The sequence below is a fragment of the Eleutherodactylus coqui genome, chromosome 10, assembly GCF_035609145.1.
Source record: "Eleutherodactylus coqui strain aEleCoq1 chromosome 10, aEleCoq1.hap1, whole genome shotgun sequence".
Lineage (NCBI taxonomy): Eukaryota > Metazoa > Chordata > Amphibia > Anura > Eleutherodactylidae > Eleutherodactylus > Eleutherodactylus coqui.
In genome coordinates, this window is record NC_089846.1 from 137,868,913 (window position 1) to 137,895,928 (window position 27,016).

Consider the following 27,016-nt stretch of genomic DNA (forward strand, 5'->3'; position numbering starts at 1 on the left):
CCTGCAGTTTACGGCGTTCTGGACAGTCCTGCAGTTTACGGCGTTCTGGACAGTCCTGTAGTTTATCACTTTGAACCTTTTCCTGTTTAAATCTATCATCTTTTTCCGCTGTGAAGTATAAAATGACTGCGGAGAAAACCTGATTGTTTTTGCACCTTGGCCTACAAATATACAAAAAGACGAGTCAATATATCAAAAATACAGGAACAATATGGACAAATAGATGCCGCCTTAGGTAAAGGACTGAAACCAATCTGGAAGAATAGAGAATCATCAAAAAATGATCTTGTACTATAATATGAAACAAGGCTATAGTGGAAGGAGGGGGGGAAGGGCTTGTTATTTGTACAGCACCAACTTATTCCCCACTGTGTTCATGTAATTTATTACCCCCCAGCAAGCTGGGTGCTCATTTCACTGACCTTGGAAAGCATGGAAGGCTGAGTCACCCTTGAGTCGGCTACCTGAAGCATGCAGGGATTGAACTCGCAACCTTCAGGTCATGAGCCAGAGCTTAGGACTGCATATCTCTGCCTTAACACTTTTGAAGTCTCTGCACTCGTTAACCCTTACCAAACCTTTTTTCTCACATAGCTAGAAGGCAATGACCAGGATTAGAAAAAAATGACTGCTTTCTTCTAGAAACAGTGTCACACCTGTCCATGGGTTGTGTCTGGTATGGCATCTCAACTCCATTAAAGTGAAAAGGACAGAGCTGTAATACCACACACTACCCATGGATGGTAGTGGCACTGTGTTTGGAAGAAAGCAGGCATGTTTTTTTCTAATCCTGGACCACCCCTTTAACTGGGGCTCGGGAACCCTGTGTAAAAGTACCCATTGGCACCAATATGCGTAACGGTACCACAGTTGGGAACATTTGTTATAAATAATGGTGCATGCTGGATTGTCGGACCAACGCTGGCTACATATATTACTTTTTTCCTGACCAGTACGCTTTACGGAGTGTCCCTTTAAATATACAAAACACAAAATGAATCGATCTTCAGTTAACCTGGATTGGAAGGGAATGCTATATGCTCACACGACAAGTGCCTGACCCATAGACACATGGAAGCCGCTGCGGCATTGTACAGTAGAATAACCGCGGACCAACACGACTCCGACTCCCAATGGTACGCAGCAATAGTTGTGATATTGAACTCTACGTTAGGGTGTACTAAGGACTGAACCCCATGGTGTGTATACTGGGGGGTGTAATATAAACTCACCTGTGTAAATACATATTACTCCTCATTACCTGTGCCTCGTTTTATATCCGTGTACATTACTTTGTGTAATCATTTTGTATTGTCAATAAAAGAAGCTCTTACCGTTACTACAATCCTTCTGCATCGATTTACTTCATTGACTTTAATCCACTGTCTGACGTGTTCCTACATTGTGACTGAAGCTTCTACAGCTCCAATGTCAGAAGACGTCCAACAGGGTATTCTTACCGTTTATTGCCAGCCACTGTTAGAGCCTCTCTGGCACACACACACTGGCTTTAGCCAGCAGATGGCACCATTGTACAACAGCAAAAAGAGGAAGCCTTTTGGGAAACCCTGAATCCAAAATTGGATTGGAAGGGGTTAAAGGGGGATGTTGTATTCTCACCTCTCCCGATTCCCCGCAGATCCAGTGCTAAGTCGGGGTTGACTAGCTGCAGCCAGCCTGTTTATAGGAAGTCATAGGCTGCTGCAGCCAATCACAGACTTTAGCACTCAAACACTGAGCTCTGTGATTGGCTGCAGCATCAAGCGGTGTCCTGTCCACAGGCTGACTGTAGCCTGTAAACACAATGTCATAGGGGAGAAATGTGGGTGGAGGATGAGGTGCTGGAGCTGCAGGGAGCGGGAGCAGGAGTTTACAAAAAATTGTCAAGGATTAGAAAAACATGGCTTCCCTCTTCCAGAGAAGCGTCACACCTGTCCGCTGGCCGTGGCTGCTGTTTGCTTATCTTCATTGATGTGAATGGAGGTGGGCTGTAATACTGGACACAACTTATCAATAAGACTGACGCTGTTTTGGTAGAAAAGAGACATGTTTTTCTAATTTTGAACAGGGGCGCTGTGCCAATAGAGGCCAGGAGCTCGATGAAGGGGGCGCAGGGAGCGAGAAGGCTTCAGAGGTGAGAGGAAGCACGGTGTCATCTGATATCAGGAGTGCAGCTGACTTCAAGTCTAAATCCACACTGAGGGCTTCTACCCACTAACGTTTTTTTTTAACGCTGCGATATTGCAGTCCTGATGGTGAATATTATGAATCTGTGTCTTTTGCAGAAATGCTTCAGACAATCCTCAGTCTTTACATTGTGTGAGCTCGCCCCGAGGCCGGATCCACACCGGGAGGATTCACTGCGGAATGTTCACAGCGGACATTTGGCAGCAGATCCGCAGCGGAAAGCCTGCCTCCATACCCGTGCCACTTGGTGGGTTTTATTGCACATTTTTGTGCAGAATTAACCCCTTCATTGAGAAGAGATCAATTCGGCAGCAGAAACTGTGATAAAATTGATGTGCTGCAAAATCCACAGCTTCTGGACGAGATTTTCAAAATGTCATCCACTTTCCGGCAACTGTAAATGTCACGGCAAAGCCTCTTTGTGTGTACCAAGCTTAAAGGGCAATTGATATCAATCTCATTGATATCAATGAGAGTTGCACCTGCAATTACGAGCGCTGGCCACTACACAGGTGTCGGAGCAGCGCTTCCACTCCAACCCTGGAGCATCCCGGTGCTGCCTGCAAAACCCATTTAATGTCAGCTGAGTGATTCGCAGCTTGGGAGCCGCTACACCCCTGGAGGATTCTTGTGGCACCCTGGTTGGGAATCGCTGCCCTATACGGACTTAGGATTGCTGTACACATTAGACTTTAGTCATCGACACCCGATAATGGGGGGGCTCGGATGACTCTCTGTTGTGTATGTGGTGGGCTCAACTTTCCTCTAACAGCTAATGTTGGGAGAAAGAAGGATTGAGGACACTAAATTTCAACGCCTGATCCTTTTGTCCCGTCTGGCTGTGGCTTACCTCCCTAACCAGCAGCTTGGGGAAACAGCTGTCAGACAACCAGTCATTGGTAGATGTGTAGGGGCAACGATACAGACTCCATCAAACGTTTGCTCCTCCCGAAGTGGTTAAAAGGAACCTGTCAGCTAGAAAACGGTTTACAATCCACCTCCACAGCATCAGGCGATGGAACAAAACACGAGAGACACGATGGGATACAAAGAAACGTTTTTGCATTCGCAGGAAATCTTACTTTGAAGGTTGCGTGGATTATGCGAATGCGCTGCCACCAGTTAGTCCCATGAGCCCTCCGAGCCGGTGCGACGCCACCCTACCCCGGCCTCTCCTTCCATGCGCTGCCATCGCCTTAGTCCTGATATTAGTGCTGGAATCTTTTGCATGTTCTGTGCACCCCCCTCGCCCCATCTTCTCGCACATGCGCAGAGCACCGGTGTGTGCACCTCGCTTCATGCCACATATGTAAGATGCAGCACAAAATGTGTGCGAGGCCTCAGCACTGCCAGCCAGAGAGGGTGAGAGGAGGTTTAGGTAGTGATGTGCTGACTTGGAGGCCTCATGGCGCCATCTCTTTGACTTGAGGCAGCAGATTTGCATAATTGGTGTGCAATCTTCAAAATAAAACTCCCTGCAAATGCAAAAACTCTTTTGTTTTTTGTACACAATCATATCTGGCCTGCTTGCGTCGGGTGTGGGGTGGGGGTGGGGGTGGGGGTATCATGTCTCCTTTAAGAGAGCACCTAAAAGCTGTGTGTGAGAAGATACCTAGGAGGTGAGTGAGGAGACTTATGCTCCTCTGGGAAATATATGCAAATCAGGAAGATGGAACAATGCCTCTGTAGCGCCATCTATTGGATGGCAACATTCCTGTAAATCAATGTCAGTCCCTTTATACAGGTCTTTATAGCAATGCATGGCCTTATAAGTCTTCTCACACATACCTTCAATGCAATGTGATGGCTGTGATTGGTTCATCGAGCGCTGCAGTGATTGGCTGAGCCGCGGTGCTCGAGAACCAATCAGAGCCAGCGCTTCCTGGAGGCGGGTTTTTTTAAGCCCCTAACCTTGGGGCTTCTATGGATGCCCCAGCTACTGTGGACCAAGGTCTGATTAAAAAAAGACCATGTGAATGTCCCCCAGGGGTCTTATGATGTCATGGGGGTCATAGATGGTAAAAAAAATAGTTACAAAACTAAGTAAAAGAAATTACAAAATAAAATAAAAATATATATACATAAAAAAGAAACTGAGCCAAAGCCGACACCAACCGAGACCATTACCGTACGGACGCCGTAATCCAAAACCAGACATACTATGTATCACAACGTCTGAAACAAAATGAGGGACCCGTCCCAGACTTTATTTTAGCATAAATTTACTAAATTAAAAAAAAAACAACTATAAATGTTTAAAAAAAATCATTTATTTACAGTCAATAAAACTAAAAAAACGGGAAAAAAAGTCAGTGAAAAAAGATATAAAATGACGGTGAATCAGAGATTCTTTTTGAAGGGTGGGGAATGAAGTAGGGAGCGCTAACAAAAGCAAATGATACATTTTGGGAAGATGGTTATCAATCCAAGTTGTGAAGAAGTGGAAGAAACAAAGGATAAAACGGGTAAATGAGGAGATATCAGGCTGGCTGAGTATCTAATAGGATGCCCTAGGGGAGGGTCCTGTAATGGGACCGGTCATAGGAGGGCTGTGGATCGGTGGGGTCCACAAAACGGATTCAAGGCTAACCAAAGAGTTGAGAGGGGCGAACTGTGCTGTCTGGGTGCCTGACAAAATTTTAAAAGGTTTGGACCACCTAGTCCTCTTTTCTGTCTGAGCCTATACAAAGTGGGATGCGAAAGCAACTGAGTGTTTCCAAACAGAACCGAGGCACAACTGTGGAAATGTTATTAGGATCTGTTCTTGTCCGTGAACCCGGAGGAGCTCTAAAACAGTACAGGGGTGCGGGAAGAAGTGTCATCTTTAAGGAACTTCCTCTTCCAATCTGTGAGATCTGGCAATGGCTCCAGCTCTCCAGGAGCCGCCTGAGTTTATGGAGGAGAGGAATATAGTTCTAGGTACATAAAGATGCAGAAGAGTTAGTTACACAAATGCCCCGACAAAAGCTTTAGGAAAAGCATGAGAGCGAAAGAGCAAGAGACGCCCCGCAGCGCCCAGTGACATGGGGGCTTTACAAACAGTGTTTTAGTGATCTGCCTACGACAGGAGAGGGATAGGTAACAAGTAGCAGCAGCTTCTAATAGTATTGGGGAGTGTATAATACTAGCTGCTATGTCACGTGCCGCCACCAGATGGCAGCAGAGTCCATGTGCTGGCCAATAGTACAACATAGAAAGTCTCCTTTCCATTAAAATGAGGGCATAAATGCCTAAAGTTAGGAAACTCAAAGATTCGTGAAGGGACTGTAAAAATGAGAGCGTAGATCTGAGAACTGTCCTTGTGTGGTTGTAATGTAAGGAACGCGGTCTTCTGACGCTCCGGGCTACTAGTCCAGTGCTCCCCCCTCTCCCTGCAACACCCGATAGTCTGCTCACCACCTCAGTACTGAACGGCCGCTATGTTATGTCAATGGAGGGGGGGGGGGGGGGGGGGGGGCGGAGAGAGATCTCCTGCAGCCGCCCCGCTGTGAGCCGGTGATACTAACTCCTGTGCAGCACCGCAGCCAGTAAGTGCGAGCATCGTTTGTCCGAGTCGTCCCATCTAAATGGCGCCCTACGGTCATTAGCGCTCATGCAGAGCATTTACACGGGCAGACCTCACCGCTGGATCGGGCTGCTCGCTCACCCTCTACGTGACGCACTCAGCGGGGAGCGTGTAGACAGGACAAGCCCCGATCCACAGATGGTTTTTAAGCTGAAAGTCAGCGATAACGGGCTGTGAAAGAAAAGGGAGCGATTTATTGCGCATTTAGACTGCCTGTCCGCGGGCGCTGCGAGATCTCCACCGCGGGGGCCGGCAGACGGATCTGTGTGGAGCCTATCGGATGGATGGGCTGACCGTGGAGAATTGCGGCAATTGGCAGCATGCTACACATTGACGCCCGCGAGTGAATCGCTATGACCCTCCGCTCGTGGACAGGGGGCTGCGGTCTCTATAGCAACGCTATGAAAACGTTCCCTGCGGCCGGATTATTCGCCCGCGGACCGGCGCTCTTAGGTCCGCTGCCCATGAGTGTGGCGAAGCCCCGCGGCAGATAGCAGTGCTATGGAAAGCCTCGCCCGCGGACAGGCGCCCTTACGGCTCGCACCCACTTGCGGCCGGGTCAGAGGATTCTGGCAGCGGGACCCGACCTGCAGGGCCCAGTGCGGCGCTCACCTCTCCCGCGGCTCTCTGATGTGCCGGCTGCTGGCGCAGAGTGGGGCCGGCGGCCGGGGGGTGACATCGCTGTGGGGGCCTCTGTGAGCCCCGCACAGAAGTAGAGCGCGCCGCCATTTGTTTCCCACGTCTGATCTCACACATGGCGGCCGTCTGCTTACCATCATGTTCTTTAATGCAATCCTATGGCAGATTCCACGGGTGGAAATTCTGTGGCCAATCCCCACGCAGTTTTTCCGCCCGTGGACAGGGGGCCTTTCTAATGTTAAAAACGCATCACAAGTCGGCACTTTGGGATTTTCGTGCGACGCGTTTTGAACATTAGAAAGTCCCATTGACAATCGCGTGAAAAAAACGCGTGAGAAAACCGCAAGTGCGCCGGAGAGCCGCAGAGTCATCGCTCAGACTCTTCGTTTGACACATAGACTGCTCTGTCAGCAGAGGTATTTCCTACTTCCTGATTGGCCGTCTCGTCCCACGTGGTCGTAGAAGCCCTCGCAGCTATACCAGGCCTTGTCTTCCATACGTCACATTCCGCGCGCCGCTCGTCACTACCTCAGCGTTCACTTCCGGATCCGGCGGCCGTTCGTGACGTCACTTCCGATCCCGGAAATTTCTGCGGCTGGCGAAATTACCGCTGAGCTGGTTCCCTGTCTGCGTGGAGCGGTGAGTATAACGTTCGGCTACCGCTAGGGGCGCACTGCGGCGTGTGTACCGGGGTGTGACGGTCGGTACTGCCTTCCTGTAGCCGCAGGAGCCTCCCTGCAGCCTGTCTGTAAGGCCTCACCGCTGTGTACAACATATCCTGGAGCTCCATACTGCTGCCATGTAGTGTCTGCTGCAGCTGTACTGCCCCCAGCCGTGTGTGTCCGCCTCTAGTAACTGCAGCTCCATTCTGTGTGTATTATGTCCCCAGGTGTCATAGTGAAGCCAACCCCTCATGGCTCACCATCACTGCTCCTTCTGCTGTGGTCTGCTGCTGGTCAGGAGATGTGCCATCAGGGGGCGCACCATGCTGGGGCTGATCCTCTCCGACTGATGGCAGCTCCTGGACGTGACCCTCAGTGTAACCTTATGGTCGGTGGGGCTGACCGATCCTCAGAGCGGGGTCTGGCTGCACCCCCAGGACATGGATGTCACTCAGGCACACGGCTGCTCCACTCACTTCAATGGCAGCGCCGGAGGCTGGCACAGATCAGCTCATCGGCAATCTCCGGCAGGTCATTGAGGTGAATGGAGCAGGGGCACCTGAGCAACTTCCACTCCGTTCATTTGGATCTCTGGATCGGTGGGTTTCCGTGGTTGGACTTCGCCAATCATAGATGTATCCGCTGCCCTGTGGATAGCCTGGCACAACCTCCATAAAGACATCTACTGGGACTGCACTATTGATGGGCTGATCTGCAGCTTGGGACCCCCGAATGAAGAGGTCACAGCATTTGGGGGAGTGCTGCGGTTTCTTCTCCGGTCTGTAATGTCATGTCCATTGCTCACATGGCCCGAGAGCGGCTTACTCCCATTTATGTGATCTGCAGTACCAGGCACCACCACTATACAAAGTACAGCACTGCGCCTGGTATGGACTGAAGTGATAGCGGCGCTCATTTGAGCACAACTGTCACTTTAATTAGCAGTGGACCCCAGACGATCGGCTGTTGAATGTTCCAACTCTGGCTTCAAAATGGAAATGCATATTAAACCTGATGACACCATTTCACTCCCGTACGTTTGAGTCACTTAGGAAGGAGCCGGTGAAGGTTTGGCTTACTGACTCCACAGCCTCGGTGTCCGCCGCAGCTCCTGCCTGCAGGGATTAACTGCTGGTGAATTTTGTATATTACGTCACGAGGGGGTCTGTTATTTTATCATAGGAAGTGACAGAAATGCTGCGCCGCCGTGTAGTGGGCCCTGCGCCGCCGTGTAGTGCCCTGCGCCCCCGTGTAGTGCCCTGCCCCCCCGTGTAGTGGGCCCTGCGCCACCGTGTAGTGCGCTGCGCCCCTGTGCTTTTGTAAACTCTACTGCACTGTGCTGCTCAGGGCAGCATTAACCCACAGGCTGCCCGCTGGTGTGAACGCAGCCTAAGACATCTGTAAGATTTGAGTCGCGTCTCTTTATTAATGTTTTTTTTTCCTTCCAGCAGTTAACAGAATAAAATGTCAGACAGCGAGGACAGTAACTTCTCGGAGGAGGAGAGCGATCGGAGCAGCGAGGCTGAGGAAGTGGAGGACAATGAGGTGAGCTGTGAGAGCCGGGCTACTGTTGGCTCTGGTGTTAAATGGTCCCTAATGGTCTATATGTGACCTTTGTCACGCAGGGTGTGTATGATCCCTGCACAGGACATGATACAGAGCTGTATCTGCAGGGCTGCTCCGTGCTTTCAGGTACCCGGCTGATGAGGCATGCAAAGCGAGAGGTGTTATGAGCAAAAAAATTCCTATGGGGGGGTTGTTCTACGTGTATGCTGCCGTCCTATGGGGGGGGGGGGGTCTACGTACGTGCTGTCGTCCTATGGGTGGGGGGGGGGGTCTACGTACGTGCTGTCGTCCTATGGGTGGGGGGGGGGTCTACGTACGTGCTGTCGTCCTATGGGTGGGGGGGGGGTCTACGTACGTGCTGTCGTCCTATGGGTGGGGGGGGGGGTCTACGTACGTGCTGTCGTCCTATGGGTGGGGGGGGGGGTCTACGTACGTGCTGTCGTCCTATGGGGGGGGGTTCTGCGTACGTGCTGTCGTCCTATGGGGGGGGGTTCTGCGTACGTGCTGTCGTCCTATGGGGGGGGGTTCTGCGTACGTGCTGTCGTCCTATGGGGGGGGGGGGTTCTGCGTACGTGCTGTCGTTCTATGGGGGGGGGGGTCTGCGTACGTGCTGTCGTTCTATGGGGGGGGAGGTTCTGCGTACGTGCTGTCGTCCTATGGGGGGGGGGTTCTGCGTACGTGCTGTCGTCCTATGGGGGGGGGGGGGGGTTCTGCGTACGTGCTGTCGTCCTATGGGGGGGGGGTCTACGTACGTGCTGTCGTCCTATGGGGGGGGGGGTCTACGTACGTGCTGTCGTCCTATGGGGGGGGGGGGTTCTGCGTACGTGCTGTCGTCCTATGGGGGGGGGGGTTCTGCGTACGTGCTGTCGTCCTATGGGGGGGTGGTCTGCGTACGTGCTGTCGTCCTATGGGGGGGGGGGGTTCTGCGTACGTGCTGTCGTTCTATGGGGGGGGGGGTCTGCGTACGTGCTGTCGTTCTATGGGGGGGGAGGTTCTGCGTACGTGCTGTCGTCCTATGGGGGGGGGGTTCTGCGTACGTGCTGTCGTCCTATGGGGGGGGGGGGGGGTTCTGCGTACGTGCTGTCGTCCTATGGGGGGGGGGTCTACGTACGTGCTGTCGTCCTATGGGGGGGGGGTCTACGTACGTGCTGTCGTCCTATGGGGGGGGGGGGTTCTGCGTACGTGCTGTCGTCCTATGGGGGGGGGGGTTCTGCGTACGTGCTGTCGTCCTATGGGGGGGTGGTCTGCGTACGTGCTGTCGTCCTATGGGGGGGGGGGGGGTCTACGTACGTGCTGTCGTCCTATGGGGGGGGGGGTCTACGTACGTGCTGTCGTCCTATGGGGGGGGGGGGTGTACGTACGTGCTGTCGTCCTATGGGTGGGGGGGGGGTCTACGTACGTGCTGTCGTCCTATGGGTGGGGGGGGGGTCTACGTACGTGCTGTCGTCCTATGGGTGGGGGGGGGGGGGTCTACGTACGTGCTGTCGTCCTATGGGTGGGGGGGGGGGTCTACGTACGTGCTGTCGTCCTATGGGTGGGGTGGGGGGTCTACGTACGTGCTGTCGTCCTATGGGTGGGGGGGGGGGGTCTACGTACGTGCTGTCGTCCTATGGGTGGGGGGGGGGTCTACGTACGTGCTGTCGTCCTATGGGTGGGGGGGGGGTCTACGTACGTGCTGTCGTCCTATGGGTGGGGGGGGGGGGTCTACGTACGTGCTGTCGTCCTATGGGTGGGGGGGGGGGTCTACGTACGTGCTGTCGTCCTATGGGTGAGGGGGGGGGATCTACGTACGTGCTGTCGTCCTATGGGTGAGGGGGGGTCTACGTACGTGCTGTCGTCCTATGGGTGAGGGGGGGTCTACGTACGTGCTGTCGTCCTATGGGTGAGGGGGGGGTCTACGTACGTGCTGTCGTCCTATGGGTGAGGGGGGGGGGGTCTACGTACGTGCTGTCGTCCTATGGGTGAGGGGGGCGTCTACGTACGTGCTGTCGTCCTATGGGGGGGGATTTTACGTACGTGCTGTCGTCCTATGGGGTGGGGGGGGGGATTTTACGTATGTGCTGTCGTCCTATGACCCCCCCCGTTCTACGTATGTGCTGTCGTCCTATGACCCCCCCCCCCCCCGGTTCTACGTATGTGCTGTCATCCTATGGGGGGGTTCTACGTATGTGCTGTCGTCCTATGGGGGGGGGGGGGTCTACGTACATGCTGTCGTCCTATAGGGGGGGGGGTCTACGTACATGCTGTCGTCCTATGGGTGAGGGGGGGTCTACGTACATGCTGTCGTCCTATGGGTGAGGGGGGGTCTACGTACATGCTGTCGTCCTATGGGTGAGGGGGGGTCTACGTACATGCTGTCGTCCTATGGGTGAGGGGGGGTCTACGTACGTGCTGTCGTCCTATGGGTGAGGGGGGGTCTACGTACGTGCTGTCGTCCTATGGGTGAGGGGGGGTCTACGTACGTGCTGTCGTCCTATGGGTGAGGGGGGGTCTACGTACGTGCTGTCGTCCTATGGGTGAGGGGGGGTCTACGTACGTGCTGTCGTCCTATGGGTGAGGGGGGGTCTACGTACGTGCTGTCGTCCTATGGGTGAGGGGGGGTCTACGTACGTGCTGTCGTCCTATGGGTGAGGGGTCTACGTACGTGCTGTCGTCCTATGGGTGAGGGGGGCGTCTACGTACGTGCTGTCGTCCTATGGGGGGGGGGATTTTACGTACGTGCTGTCGTCCTATGGGGGGGGGGGGGGGAATTTTACGTATGTGCTGTCGTCCTATGACCCCCCCCCCCGTTCTACGTATGTGCTGTCGTCCTATGACCCCCCCCCCCCCCGGTTCTACGTATGTGCTGTCATCCTATGGGGGGGTTCTACGTATGTGCTGTCGTCCTATGGGTGAGGGGGGGTCTACGTACATGCTGTCGTCCTATGGGTGAGGGGGGGTCTACGTACATGCTGTCGTCCTATGGGTGAGGGGGGGTCTACGTACATGCTGTCGTCCTATGGGTGAGGGGGGGTCTACGTACATGCTGTCGTCCTATGGGTGAGGGGGGGTCTACGTACATGCTGTCGTCCTATGGGTGAGGGGGGGTCTACGTACATGCTGTCGTCCTATGGGTGAGGGGGGGTCTACGTACATGCTGTCGTCCTATGGGTGAGGGGGGGTCTACGTACATGCTGTCGTCCTATGGGTGAGGGGGGGTCTACGTACATGCTGTCGTCCTATGGGTGAGGGGGGGTCTACGTACATGCTGTCGTCCTATGGGTGAGGGGGGGTCTACGTACATGCTGTCGTCCTATGGGTGAGGGGGGGTCTACGTACATGCTGTCGTCCTATGGGTGAGGGGGGGTCTACGTACATGCTGTCGTCCTATGGGTGAGGGGGGGTCTACGTACATGCTGTCGTCCTATGGGTGAGGGGGGGTCTACGTACATGCTGTCGTCCTATGGGTGAGGGGGGGTCTACGTACATGCTGTCGTCCTATGGGTGAGGGGGGGTCTACGTACATGCTGTCGTCCTATGGGTGAGGGGGGGTCTACGTACATGCTGTCGTCCTATGGGTGAGGGGGGGTCTACGTACATGCTGTCGTCCTATGGGTGAGGGGGGGTCTACGTACGTGCTGTCGTCCTATGGGTGAGGGGGGGTCTACGTACGTGCTGTCGTCCTATGGGTGAGGGGGGGTCTACGTACGTGCTGTCGTCCTATGGGTGAGGGGGGGTCTACGTACGTGCTGTCGTCCTATGGGTGAGGGGGGGTCTACGTACGTGCTGTCGTCCTATGGGTGAGGGGGGGTCTACGTACGTGCTGTCGTCCTATGGGTGAGGGGGGGTCTACGTACGTGCTGTCGTCCTATGGGTGAGGGGGGGTCTACGTACGTGCTGTCGTCCTATGGGTGAGGGGGGGTCTACGTACGTGCTGTCGTCCTATGGGTGAGGGGGGGTCTACGTACGTGCTGTCGTCCTATGGGTGAGGGGGGGGTCTACGTACGTGCTGTCGTCCTATGGGTGAGGGGTCTACGTACGTGCTGTCGTCCTATGGGTGAGGGGGGCGTCTACGTACGTGCTGTCGTCCTATGGGGGGGGGGATTTTACGTACGTGCTGTCGTCCTATGGGGGGGGGGGGGATTTTACGTATGTGCTGTCGTCCTATGGGTGAGGGGGGGTCTACGTACGTGCTGTCGCCCTATGGGGGGGGGGGGGGTCTACGTACGTGCTGCCGTCCTATGGGGGGGGGGGGTCTACGTACATGCTGTCGTCCTATGGGGGGGGGGTCTACGTACATGCTGTCGTCCTATGGGGGGGGGGGGGGGTCTACGTACATGCTGTCGTCCTATGGGGGGGGGGGGGTCTACGTACATGCTGTCGTCCTATGGGGGGGGGGGGGGTCTACGTACATGCTGTCGTCCTATGGGGGGGGGGGGTCTACGTACATGCTGTCGTCCTATGGGGGGGGGGGGGTCTACGTACATGCTGTCGTCCTATGGGGGGGGGGGGGGGGTCTACGTACATGCTGTCGTCCTATGGGGGGGGGGGGGGTCTACGTACATGCTGTCGTCCTATGGGGGGGGGGGGGTCTACGTACATGCTGTCGTCCTATGGGGGGGGGGGGGTCTACGTACATGCTGTCGTCCTATGGGGGGGGGGGGGGGTCTACGTACATGCTGTCGTCCTATGGGGGGGGGGGGGGGTCTACGTACATGCTGTCGTCCTATGGGGGGGGGGGGGGGTCTACGTACATGCTGTCGTCCTATGGGGGGGGGGGGGGTCTACGTACATGCTGTCGTCCTATGGGGGGGGGGGGGGGTCTACGTACATGCTGTCGTCCTATGGGGGGGGGGGGGTCTACGTACGTGCTGTCGTCCTATGGGGGGGGGGGTCTACGTACGTGCTGTCGTCCTATGGGGGGGGGGGTCTACGTACGTGCTGTCGTCCTATGGGGGGGGGGGGGTCTACGTACGTGCTGTCGTCCTATGGGGGGGGGGGGGTCTACGTACGTGCTGTCGTCCTATGGGGGGGGGGGGGGTCTACGTACGTGCTGTCGTCCTATGGGGGGGGGGGGTCTACGTACGTGCTGTCGTCCTATGGGGGGGGGGGGGTCTACGTACGTGCTGTCGTCCTATGGGGGGGGGGGGGGGGTCTACGTACGTGCTGCCGTCCTGTGGGGGGCCGTTCTGCGTACGTGCTGCCGTCCTGTGGGGGGCCGTTCTGCGTACGTGCTGCCGTCCTATGGGGGGCCGTTCTACGTACGTGCTGCCGTCCTATGGGGGGCCGTTCTGCGTACGTGCTGCCGTCCTATGGGGGGCCGTTCTGCGTATGTGCTGCCGTCCTACGGGGGGCTGTTCTGGGCTGAGACGTCACCCACGATAAACTTGGCACGTAACGCTGGGGTGATCTAATGTCAGAACGCGGCTGTTGGACCTGTCACTGAGACTTTGTTCACATCTTCACTACAGCACTCCGTACTCCATTGTAGGAAGAGAAAAATGGCCAGCCAGCCAGGGTGGCATCTGTCACATGATGAGCGATGCCCGATGGGCGCTCCTGATTGTAATTGAATCTGAAGAGAAAGGGAAAAAACAAAATGTAGCTCCATAGTGTAAGCGAGGATACTAGAAATAATGTAGCAAGTTGTTAATTGTGACCCAATGAGCAGCAGCCTCCCCAGACGGATGAACAGAAGAGGAGGAATGGGGATAGATTGGTGCCCTGAACAGAGGAAGCAGGCAGGCAGCTGTGCGGGCAACACGTATTGGTACCTTCATCTAGCCTCCAGATGGCGGGGCAGGTATGGCACTGACATGCATTGCCTACACAGCTACCTGCCTGTTTTCTTTGGCTCAGCGCACCAGTCTATCCCGTGTCTCATGATGGCATCTGCCGGGCTTGAGAAAGTTACCAAGGAGGTGGTACTGAAACGCGTTGTCCGCTCTACACGTGTGTGTTGCACACATACGGCATTTGTGTTTGGAGAAAGATAATAAATCTGTGAAGCATCTTTCTTATACATTGGTCGTAAGAAGATTGGTTTTATCATTTGGAGTCTTCACTACAAGGAGGGGGATTCTGCATCACATACCCCCCTCCTATAGAGTAATTGTTTGTTTGCCATCTTACTTATGAAATAGAGACAAAAAAATCTTTTTATTCTCACCATCTCTGGCAGCGCAGAGTTTTTTTTAACAGTCTATTGTTTTCTTGTCTTTTTGGGGGCTCTCTATTGAGAACCCCCTCCCACCCTGCAGCTCTCCCTATGTTTAGGTGATTTGAGATCGGTGACTTCAAAAGGGAATAACAGGACCTTGTGGCGCACATTCCATTTGTTTTTCTTGTGTTCCTTGATGGCGGTTTATAACATGAAGAAAACCTCTTGCTCCCCCCCTCTTGGGACAGGAGAATGGATATAAAGCCCCTTTTACACGGGACGACTGTTGGGCGCCTCAGTGTCCCGTCGTTCATAGATGAGCAATGGCCTTTTTTCACACAGCGATGCTGCAGCAGACCAACCATGACTTTTAGGTCTGCATGGAAGATCCGGTCAGCGATTGATTACTGATTGGTCTTTCACTGCATTCGTTCACACAGCGCAATTATGGTGCAAACCAATCGATCTAACGAGTGATTTGCATGCTGATGCCGTGTAAAAGAGGCTTAAGAATCCCAGATTGTTCCCCCTCTCTGCTCTGTACACACAGACTGAAATGACGGCTGGAAGAATCTCGGCTTTAGAATGACCCCAGATTATGAGGATGGCACCGATAAAACCGCTTGAAGCTGAACAAGCTCTGTTTGTCCAAAATTGGAATATCCGATTCCTGAAGGGCGAATAGAGCTCAACCTAAACGTAGGGAGGGTCATCTGATGTCTGTGATGTAAAGGGGTATTCCCATATTATGTGGTGGCCTATCCCTGGACATGTCATCACTTTATGGTAGGTGCCAGTCCAAGCTCTGGAACGCTGACCCATCCTGAGAACGAAGGGGGTTGAATGGAGCTGTACAGCAGATCCCTGCCCAGCTGGTGGCTGGGTAGTCGCTCTGGAGGGGGCACAGGGCTAAACAAGCCCTGTGGTCCCTTTTATTCTACAGTGGGCATATCCTAGTGATATTTCATCCCTTTATTCTTATTGCCACTTGTATTTGCCTTCAGGAAGCCGATGAGAGAGCTAGTGCACCTGGAAGTGAGAAAGGGGAGGAAGCAGAGGAAGAAGAGGTAGAAGAAGATGAGGACGAGTATGATGAAGAGGAAGAAGAGGAGGACGATGATGACCGCCCAAGAAAGAAACGCAATCATGGGGGATTTATCTTGGATGAAGCCGGTAAGACGGGAGGCTGAATATCCAAGTGCAGTCCTTGGAACGAGGCTATGTCTAGGAGTCTAATCAGAATTGTGCTTTCTCCTCAGATGTTGATGATGAGTATGAAGATGAAGATCAATGGGAGGATGGAGCAGAAGACATTTTGGAGAAAGGTACTTTCTGGGCTTTCTGCCCAGTGGTCTGCTGCATTGTCACTACATGCACACTTGTGGATGCTGAATGGGGTATATTAGGAGGGCCAAGCTTGTGTATTCGTGGGTCGGATGAGTGACTGGAGTGCCTGCAAATTAACTTCCTGTATTAGCTGTGCGTGTGCGATGTGGAGACCATCGTAGTCTTGCTGATTTAACATTTGTCTAGTGCTTATTAACGTGACGCACTGGTCTGCTGTCATTTTAAGGTTTTTATTAAAAAAAGGACAAAGTAGCAATTCCCTAATTTAATGTTAGAATTGCTGCAGGGGCGAACCTCCAATATATATGCGGAGCTGCAGGGGGTCAAATTCATAGGATTTATGGCAGCCTGTACTCTAATGAACCAGGGCTTGGCACAAGATTTGGGTCGCAAGTTATCTAAAGTTCTCGAAGAAGGAAAAGTAATAAGAAATTAGGAAACTGTGACAATAACTCGTGTCTGCTCTCCTGCTGAAAGGAAAAATAGTCTGAGCAGTCACCCCTTAAGGACTTGAATTCTGTGTAGCAAGCTGTAGTTTTTAATTGTAGCGGGCAGAGGAGCATCTAGGCACCAGGCACGGTTTGTAGATGCTGCTCCACAATTGGCCCGCCAGATCTGTTTTTTTTTTTTTTGCTTCTTATTAAACCTTTTTCGAATAAGTTACAAAAACCAACCAAAGCCGCCTCTGGATCCCGAGCCAGTCAGCTATGCCAAGGAACTTACTAGTGGCAGCGATGTTCCTATGAATCTTTATTCTGTGAGCTCCTAACGTATTCATGAGGGATCTTTTATAATGGTTGCTTCTAATAAGCCTGCACGGCATTCTGGGAGCTGTAGTTGTGCAGCAGCCGAAGGTTGGGGACCGCTAACATGTATGATGCTATATCTATGCCTGCTCAACACACCAGGACACCATAGTAAGTGCCCAGGTAGTACTGGCAGAGCTGCCACACTGAATTTGGTCTCCTTGCATCACTGCCAGCTTAGTATTAGATTGGCACTTGGTCTCCATTGGGTGATGCAGTTCTTCTGGTGGCTGATGACTGATTCTTAGGGGGTCTTGTGGGGGGTGTTTGCCAGTTGACTTCCTTTGATGCTGCGGTCTTGGCTCTGTTGCTTCTTGCCTTTTATTTTCTGTATGTTAGACCTGTATCACTCAGTTTATCTTCTAATTCCTTGCATGCCTTCTCTCAGTGTCTGGTAATGATTCTCTCTATTCTTGTGTGTTGTGTTGTATAGTGTAGTATGTGCCGTGTGACTTACCTTTCCTCCATTGTGCTTGTGAATGTAGCGTGGCTCATCAAGGCTGGAATCGGGCAGCGTAGCCCATTCATTCCACCCCGCAGAGACTCCGGCTTTTTACTTTGCTGGGCATTGATAATATTGAGGGAAGCCTTTTCACGGAGAGCTCCACCAAACAGCTGATCACTTATCTTCATCAGTGCTTTCAGCATTATTTGCCCCCAATTTATTATGACCTCCCCTTATCCTGTGCCATTTTGTGGATTATCTGGGGAGGGGATCTAAGCAGAGAGCCATGTCCACTTCAATACAAACACAGGACTGAAGTCCCTTTACATGGGACAAGCTTGGGGGCACACAATGCCCCGGTGGTGCTCGCTCCCTTGTTACACAGGAGCAAGTATCGTTGGCATCGCTCACCGTGCTGCCAGAATGTAGCCGTGGAGCGTGTCGTTGGGTCTCTCCCCCTCCCAACACGACATTCAGTTTTTTGCATGCAGAAATTGAACAACTCAACGATTCTCGTTCTGTCGCTGCATTCGTTTACACCGGACACTTCGTTCAGATTCTCACAAGAATTAGGCTACTTTGTTAGTTTCTGGCATTCTGTGACGTAAAGAACAAAACGCTGGAAGCAAAGGCCTATTGCTCTCCATTCAGCATATGTCAACAATGGCCGTGATGGTTTGTCCAGGAGTCTTATCCAGACTTCAGATGTAGGCCTCCTGTCCACGGGCGGATTAGCATTGCGAAATCCAGAGTGCGATTCCGTCTCCGGATTTCGCAGTAATTCCAGCCCATAGCATGTTATGGAAAAAACGCGATTTCCTGCCCACAAGCTCAAATCGACTGCGATTGTTCCACTAGCGGGTAAGAAATCGCAGCATGCTGTGATTTGCCGCAGGCTGTGCATGGCCGGCTTCTCTTGAAGTCAATGGAAGCCGTCCATGCCGCGGCCATTCCGCAATCATCTTTGCGGAATCGCTGCAGCAGCTGCGTCATTGCTATGGCGACGGTGCGCTGATCAGCAGATACGTAACAGAGGCAACCATGTCATCGCCATAGTGACGGCGTGGCATCCCCTGTACCATGCCTGTGCCGCCCAGCACATGGGAAGACGCCGGACAAATAAGCAGGCCTGGCACCGGGTCGAACTCCGCTGTGGGAATCCCACATGTGCAGTCCAATCCGCCCGTGTGCAGGCAGCCATGCAGGGGTCACTGGCCAGACACCGGGTCGAACTCCAGTGCTGGAATCCCGCATGCGGGGTCCAAGCCGTCTGTGGACAGGAGGCCGTAAGCTGGCATTTGACCCCTGGACGTAAACCCTAAACGCAACGTGCAGGAAGCATTAGGTGTATGACACCGGGGTCTATACCACTCGCCCCAGTAGTCACTGCTTTGTTCCCCAAGTAGGCAGTTACTGCAGGACTTCCATCTCCTAGTAGAGCGAAGCCTCTATCATGTGAGTAGTCCTAGCAGGACTTCCACCAGAACCCAAGTCACAGGAAGGTCCTCCACGCTCCATGTAGAAAGATGCCAGAGGAGATGGAACTCTATGCCAGCCGTGGAAGGAAGCACCGCAGCAGAACCATTACTGAGGTAGATTGGCGTTGTGCTCTGCCATAAGCATTATAGTGGTAATTATGCTAGACTTGTCAGTGGGTCCTGTCTGTGTACACGCTGCTACCGTCCAATCGGTGTAGACACACCCTGTTGACAAGGGGAATGTTAACACCCAGTTGTCATATTTCCGGGACTATTAACAGATGAATGGCCCAGTGCAGAGGCTTCACATTAGTATTCCTGTGAGGGGGGGCTGACAGATCCTCTGGACTCCGTTTGGTCATACTCACCCGGGCTTTCGTAGAAACCCATGTCGGGGCCCATTTACACGCATGTTTTTGCCATCCATGTGTATTTCATGGCCAGCACATGGACCCATTATAGCTCATTAGGCTATTCACACTACGATGTTTTATAAGTCCATGTGGGGGAAACAAACCCGGTATGTCCTGTTCTGGTCCGTTTCATGGCCAGGAGTAGGACATGCAGATGTGAAGTGTCCCGCACAGACGGCTAAAGAAGGTCTTACTCGGAATTTAAAAAAAAAAAATGTTCTTGCGGGAATTTCTGTAAACTTTCGGAGTACAAGATGCTTGGATTCTGCACCCGAAGTTAAGTCTTCAGGTTTTGGCTGGGGTTCTCCTTCACCTCCGATAAGGCTTGCTGGTGTATGTGAGATGCGTCACCATGTGCTCCGTGTTCTCACCTGTTGTGTGCCGTCTATCGGGCTGCGATCCTGTATGTGAGCTGTGTGAGGTCTATGTATATCTGGCAATGCTGACAGGATAACCTCGCTGCCTTCCCGTAACATTATATGACTTTGGGGGAGAGTCAGTACGATAGTTAATGATTGCTAATGTCGATACATTCTGGTCATTACTAGAGGCTGACCTTTAGAAGCCGCGTTCTTTCTGTTTGCATGCTATATTTTTTATTCTAGATGTTTCCATAGGTTTTTGCTTCCACCCCCTCCCCCACATTGTATCCCACTTCTCTGACACGCTCCCACGCTGCAGCTTTTGCCATTATATTTTTAATTTCTCCCTTTCCCCCTTTCCGGTCCCTCATCTCCGCCCCGTGGTTGATTTTGCTGCTATGTTTTGCGCCATTGTGTCTTGGCTTCATCATCGGTCACAGCAGAAGAAATTGAAGGTAAGTGGTCATTCCATGTTCATCAACCATTTTCAGACCAGCTACTGTAGGCGGGTGACTTTGTGGGGTGATTACTGGGTATGCGGTATATTTACTACTAGCATTAATTGTCTATCCTTGGGATAGGCCATTGGTAGTTGACCAATGGGAGTCTGTTGCTCCGGACGTTCCCTGATCAGCTGACTGAAGTGACAGTGGCGCTCCAATTAGCGTCGTGGTGACTTTAGTCCATACCGAGAACAGCGCTATACATTGTATAGCAGCACAATCCCATTCACTTGAATGGGACTGAACTGCCCCTGGGCCATGTGACCGATGACCATGACCCACATGCCTGAACTTTGGCATCTTCAATAAGCTTGATCGCCAGGGATCCCGAGCGGCGGACTCCTGCAGATTAACTATTGATGATCTGTCCTGAGGTTATATATCTAATAGTGTAGTCCAAGACAATCGCTTTAAAAGAGAAACCAAGAAAATTTAGGGAAGGCTACATTAGAAATCTGTCATGTGTCACTCCTGCTACAAGGAAAGCCTTATATTGCAGCTAAGGGTAACAGATGGTGTACCAGCTCTGGGACATGCACAAGTTACTGCCCTACGCTATCATTGCTATACAGCAGTGGGAACAGATAGGTGCCAGATTATAAGATATTGTGGACTATTGGGTATTCACAGAAAAGCCTATAAATCCTCATAAGGTCGCACACAAGATCAGAGTCAAATGTTATTGACTCGGTCAAACTTTGCAACAATTTTTTTTTCTAAATTGTTTTTAATGCATTTACAATGAAAAGTAACTTTCTTATACTGCAGAGACGCTGCAGGCACAAAAGGATAGGAAATGTTTAATTAAAAGGAATGTGTCAGCTGGAACGTGCGGTCCAATCTGCAGGCCTCATGTTATAAAGCAGGAGGAGCCCAGCAGATTGTGATACTGAACCTTCCCCCATAAAACTAGATAACTTGTATTTTCATTTAAATGTTTTTTCATTCTGAGCTAATCAGTCCAATGGGCAGTCCTATCAGTGATTGACAGCCATCATGGCTGTACATACAGGGGTAGATGTCAGTCACTGATAGGACCGCCCATTGGACTGATTAGCTCAGAATGAAAAAACATTTAAATACAAAGAATACAAGTTATCTAGTTTTATGGAGGAAGGTTCAGTATCACAATCTGCTCGGCTCCTCCTGCTTTATATCATGAGGCCTGCAGATTGTGCAGGATGTTCAAGCAGACAGATTCCCTTAAGACTTCTTGCAGTGATGCACATTTTTCATGTTGGATACAACAATACATTTTGTTTGCAATGGTTTGCATAGCTTTTACCCCTCCTACAGATTACTCCCCACCATGCTTGATCAGCAGGAAAGGGGCATTGCTGTTTTGAACAGGCATATCCTGGGCCTGCGTGATTGCAGAGGGCAGACGCTGCCAAAGGCTCCAGCTCGGGCTAGAGCAGTATGCTTAATCTAGTGTTAAAGAGTTTATACAATAAAACAAGACCAGCATCACATCTCTATCTACCCTGAGCTCCAGCAAGGTGAGGTGGGAGCTGCTGTACTTACTGAACGTTCCTGCGGGAAGCCGTTGGGATTGAGGAGAGCTTTCACAGATCCTCCCCCTGTTCCTGGGTGGTTTCAGATCATCTGGTAGGGCAGGGGGACATGGACTTTTGTTCAAGTTATCGTCTTTCCTAGTCCGAGAGCATATTTTGCTTTCTGTCCCTGTTTTGGGGGTATCTGTGCAGAAACCTTGGCAGGTGGCTGCATGCAGACTTGCCCTGTGTTCTTGGCGACTTTGGAATACTAAGAGTTTGGACCCCACCTAACTTTTCTGACTTGTCTCATTGATGATGTGCCATAACAGTTCAAAACGGGGTTGTTGTGGTTTTGTAGAATCGTCCTTTCTTTAGTAGGAAGGATGGCAGGAGAACACAGCGACGCTCTCAGGGGCATTGTAGTCTAGCTAATTTTACAGTGAAATCATCTTCCCGCAGCCTCAAACATTGACAATGTCGTTCTCGATGAGGATCGATCTGGTGCCCGACGCCTCCAGAATCTGTGGAGGTGAGGTTCATATTGGCTCAGGTTTTCTCCAGTGATGATATCTGGTTGTCTCATGTAAAACTGTGCAAATGTCTTTCTCCACAGAGACCAGAGAGAAGAGGAGCTGGGGGAGTATTACATGAAGAAATACGCCAAGTCCTCAGTGGGGGAGCAGTAAGTCCATTACTTCCTATATGAATACATGCTCAGCTATGATCTAGCCTCTATTCTACATATGAATCTCTAATTCCCGTTGTTCCTCCCCAGTATATATGGCGGCTCAGATGAACTATCTGATGACATCACACAGCAGCAGCTGCTTCCTGGAGTCAAGTAAGTCACATTTGAGTCTCATTGGTCGTCCTGCAGCTCTTATTCCTGGTTGCTTTTCTCTCTACATTTGCCATTTTATTTATAATTGTATACAAGTGGCCTCTAGCTGTGAAGACACTGCAACTCCCAGCTTGCCCTAACAGTCTGTTGCGTCAAACTGGGAGCTGTAGCGTGACCAAAGGTTGGCAATCCCTAATCTATGCAATGGCCTGTAGCAGAGAGATTTCATTTTTTACATTTTTATTTACTAATGGTACTACCTTTTTCTGATTCAGGGATCCCAATTTGTGGACCGTGAAATGTAAGGTGAGTCTTATTAGAGGTTTTTCCAAAACCAACATAGTGCTGAAAATCCAAAGTCACGTCACAGGACCATCGCTTGAGTCCTGCTTTCCTTTGAGAGATAGGTACACGATTATGGTGTGTGGGCGAGAGGTCCAGGTGCAAGTCGCATCGGACACCACACATTGACAAGTATTTGCATGTCCCAATTCCGTGATATGAACAAGAATAGCACATGCAATGTACATAATGCCATAGGCTATAATGAGGCCATGTGCTGTCCGTGAACGAAAACGAATGGCACACGGACCCAAATACGCTAGTGTCCCGAAGGCCAAAGGTTGCGTTCCAAGATAGAGGATAAGTGTCTGATCAGTGTGAATCCCACTGATGGGACCCCGTCCGACCACAAGAATGGGGATCCCGTGTACCCTGTATGAATGGTGTAGGAGCCGTGGCAGAGCTCCCCCAATCATTTCCACAGGACTGCGAAAGATAAGGCGAAATCATTGCTCAGCAGTCTTCCACAATCGTGGAGACAAGGACTCTTTTTAGTAGTTTTGCTGCACAGTGGCGATCCTGATAAAGCTCTCTAGAAAAAAACTGTAGTGCATCCCCATTCAACTGAATGGGGCCGTGTTGTAAAGTGGTGCCCTGTTGGACACCAGCAGCATTGGTCTGTAGGGAAACTCTGGAGAAGCTGAAGCACTACGGCCCCCTCATTCTAAAGACTAGTGAGGATTTCGGGGATATGCCAGCAATACTATGGTAGGAAATAGACTTTAAGATCTGTTTAGTAACTAATTTATATGGGATTTCTGCGTGTCGCCTTGTAGTCTTAAATACTTATTTTTCTGCAGATCGGAGAGGAGCGTGCCACCGCCATTGCTCTGATGAGAAAGTTCATTGCATACCAGTTCACTGACGCAGTAAGTGTGATTCAACATTTGACTTCTATATGATAAGATTTCCATGACGTCTTTCTGTTCCCCATCCCACCACCTCGTAGAAGCAGAGCTTCTCTCTCCTACTTCCATGATGCATAACCACATTCTCCTTGCACCCCTTCTCCCATCTCCACAAATATCTCCTCACCACTTGTTTTCTTTTTCTTTGTGTACAGCCACTTCAGATTAAATCTGTGGTCGCCCCAGAGCATGTCAAGGGTTACATCTACGTTGAGGCGTACAAACAAACTCATGTCAAGCAAGCCATTGAGGGCGTGGGTAACCTGCGTATGGGTTACTGGAACCAGCAGATGGTGCCCATCAAAGAAATGACTGATGTCCTAAAGGTGGTAAAAGAAGTTACAAACCTCAAGCCCAAGTCTTGGGTTCGGCTCAAGAGAGGCATCTACAAGGATGACATTGCTCAGGTATGTAAGACTACTTACAAATGTTGGAAAATAAACCCTTCTTAAATCGGACCTAATGATGTATGAGGCCCCGAAGGGTACCAACAAAAACTACGGAGCGCCCTGCAAAGAACAAGCGCTCTCAGCCAATCAACAAAAAATATAGAAGTTCTGTTTCTCAGTATGACGACAGAAAGACACTTTTGTTTTGGAAAAAAAAGTCATTCCTTCTTAATAGTAGTTAAACCAAAGAAAATTTTGGCATTTGTCAATTTTACTACAATGTGAGCGCTGCAGAAACTAAACCCTCCACGAAGAGGGCACAAATGTATAAAAAAATACATTCATTTCGCACTACTTAAAAATGTGTAAAAGTTCTTCAGTATATTATATGGTACTATAAAAAAATGCAACTCCCCCCACAACAGCGAGCCCTCGTACAGCTACATGGAAAGAGGCATGAAAACAGAAACTGCTTTTGGAAGGTGGAGGTGAAGAAACGAAAATGACAAACAATTAAAAATCTCTGTTGTTGGAGTTATGGCAATGGCTCCTAGTACAAAGTTGTCATCTAGGAGATTCCTTCATGTGTGGCCCAAGTACTAAAGGTGAACAGTCTCATAAGATGTAGAAAAATCGCCTCTTCAGCTACACAATCGGTTCTTCTAACAGAACTTCCTACATGGCAGTTAAATGACTAAATAACCTCCCATCGCCGTCTGCTGGTTACTTAGTTCTTTGTGGACTGGTGGGTAGTTCTTTCTGGTGCATGTGAAGTTTAATTACTCCTTTTTCCCCTAGGTGGATTATGTTGAGCCCAGTCAGAATACAATCTCCCTCAAAATGATTCCGAGAATAGACTACGATCGGATCAAGGCCCGCATGAGTCTGGTATGTAGCAGTAACTGATACTTCTATCAATGCACCCCGTCCCTGATCTCCCCTCCGTACCATATTCATATTTTCTCATCTGACACCACCTTTATCCATATGTTTATGTATTCCTCATGTTCTCATCCAGCTTTTCTTCTCCTGACATTATTCTACTTTTTTTTAAACTATAGAAAGATTGGTTTGCCAAGAGGAAGCGGTTCCGCAGGCCCCCGCAGAGGCTCTTTGATACAGAAAAGATCAGGTAGGAGCTTCTGAAACCAACGCATTGGAATCCTGTTTAAGTGATGTGTTTGTTATATCTTCCCCACACTGACCCGTCAGCCCCTCGTCTGCACAGGTCCCTTGGGGGAGATGTTTCATCAGACGGAGATTTCCTCATTTTTGAGGGTAATCGTTACAGTCGTAAAGGTTTCCTCTTCAAGAGCTTCGCAATGTCCGCCGTGGTGAGTTAATTAGTGGGAACAAGCTACTCTCTTGTATGTGAGGTGCGGGGCTGTAGTTTTGAATTGAACATTTTTTTATCTTTAGATCACAGAAGGGGTGAAGCCAACTCTGTCTGAATTAGAAAAGTTTGAAGATCAGCCAGAAGGGGTTGACTTGGAGGTGGTGACTGAGTCTACAGGTAAGAGTAGTGGTTTTGTAATGAAAACTAATATAAGTGAAATATATTAGCGGGGTTGCCTCACTTCGAACTGTTTTGCTGCAGGGAACATAGTAATATAGTATGTAAGGCCAAATGAAGCCAATGTCCATCTAGTTCAGCCTGTTTATCCTCCTGTTTTGTTGATCCAGAGGAAGGCAAAAAATCCCAAGAGGCAGAAGCCAATTAGCCCTACTGGGGGAAAAATTCCTTCCCGACTCCCTAATGGCAATCAGACTGTTCCTGGATCAACCCCTAATAGTTCCTACCTGCCTATTGAAGTGAGTGGAACTTGCAGTACCAACCCAGGCCACTATGCAATGTACCGAGCTATCTGTTGCCTGCAGCAAAACAGAAGTGGGGCAACTCCTCTAAGGGTGAATTCACATGTAATGCCAAAAAGCACACAAAGATTTTTACTGCAAATTAGCATTAATTACAGATTTTTAATGACCACACAGTTTTGCAGTTAAATTCCAATCTAAGCTACAAAACCGCACGGCTATTAACTAATTTAAGACTGCGCTGATTTGCTGTAAAGCTGCATGTTGGTAGTTATCAGCCACCTCCACCATAGCTGCTACATGTAAACTCCCGCTAAAGGCATCCTGCAGAATACATTTATTACCTTTCCACAAGATGATTTCTAAACATGTGATCGCTGGGGCCCAACCTACTTGCAACCCCCTTTGTTCCCTAAAATGTGTTTCCCAAGTACACTGCACCCATTTTGGCTTTCTGTCAGTCTAGAGTTTGAGAGTAGCAGAAATGTACGTGCTCGACCACCCCGCATCCCAACAAGAGGGGGCAGTGTAGCCTTTTCTAGTGATCAATGGGGGCCCCAGCAATTTATACAGGATAAGTGACATTTTGGGAAACCCTTTTAAGAACTAGTCAAGTGCCATATCCCAGTGTATATTCTCTGTACATTCAGACACTGGTTACTGATTAATGGCACAGTTCAAGCTAGATATTTGAAAGGCATCTGCTTGCTTAAAGCAACCCTCTGGTCCTGGACAAACAAAGATGGCTGCACCGCTTCTCGGACCACCAGATGCACGTTGCATTAATATGTGACACTACATGCTGCTCTGACTGTCCAGAGCTGCTGACATGGGCAGCGCGAGCCAATCAAAGCAGCATGTAATGTATCTTAGACTGATGATGCATACTAATACACCGTGTGCATCAGGCAGTCAGAGAAGCCGTGTGGTCACCTTGTTTGTCCAGGACCGGAGTGTTGCTTTAATGCCGTTTCCACATAAATTCTGCTGCCTTAGTCCCAGCAACGGATGCGCTGTAAACCTGACTGCAGAAGGTCCAAAGACTTAAGTCCCAGAACCCAATATTGTTATTAGTATTAGCTAATTTATATAACCTTTCCTGAGCTCACTATT

At 50.8% G+C, this 27,016-nt stretch overlaps 1 protein-coding gene across 2 annotated transcripts in view; it reads left to right on the forward strand.

Moving 5' to 3' along the window:
- The first annotated feature begins 6,930 nt into the window (after window positions 1–6,930).
- Window positions 6,931–27,016, forward strand: part of SUPT5H (SPT5 homolog, DSIF elongation factor subunit) — a 30,774-nt gene continuing 10,688 nt past the window's right edge. The window contains exons 1-15 of one of the 2 annotated variants that reach the window (XM_066581911.1): window positions 6,931–7,030; window positions 8,502–8,598; window positions 15,763–15,931; window positions 16,018–16,083; window positions 20,050–20,064; window positions 22,068–22,137; window positions 22,222–22,290; window positions 22,384–22,449; window positions 22,725–22,755; window positions 23,592–23,660; window positions 23,855–24,106; window positions 24,887–24,976; window positions 25,150–25,220; window positions 25,317–25,422; window positions 25,508–25,601. In XM_066581911.1, coding sequence (XP_066438008.1) covers window positions 8,518–8,598; window positions 15,763–15,931; window positions 16,018–16,083; window positions 20,050–20,064; window positions 22,068–22,137; window positions 22,222–22,290; window positions 22,384–22,449; window positions 22,725–22,755; window positions 23,592–23,660; window positions 23,855–24,106; window positions 24,887–24,976; window positions 25,150–25,220; window positions 25,317–25,422; window positions 25,508–25,601 — 1,249 coding nt within the window. In that variant the 5' untranslated portion in view covers window positions 6,931–7,030; window positions 8,502–8,517. The remainder of the gene's footprint in view (window positions 7,031–8,501; window positions 8,599–15,762; window positions 15,932–16,017; window positions 16,084–20,049; window positions 20,065–22,067; window positions 22,138–22,221; window positions 22,291–22,383; window positions 22,450–22,724; window positions 22,756–23,591; window positions 23,661–23,854; window positions 24,107–24,886; window positions 24,977–25,149; window positions 25,221–25,316; window positions 25,423–25,507; window positions 25,602–27,016) is intronic. The other variant, XM_066581910.1, reaches the window with a different exon arrangement.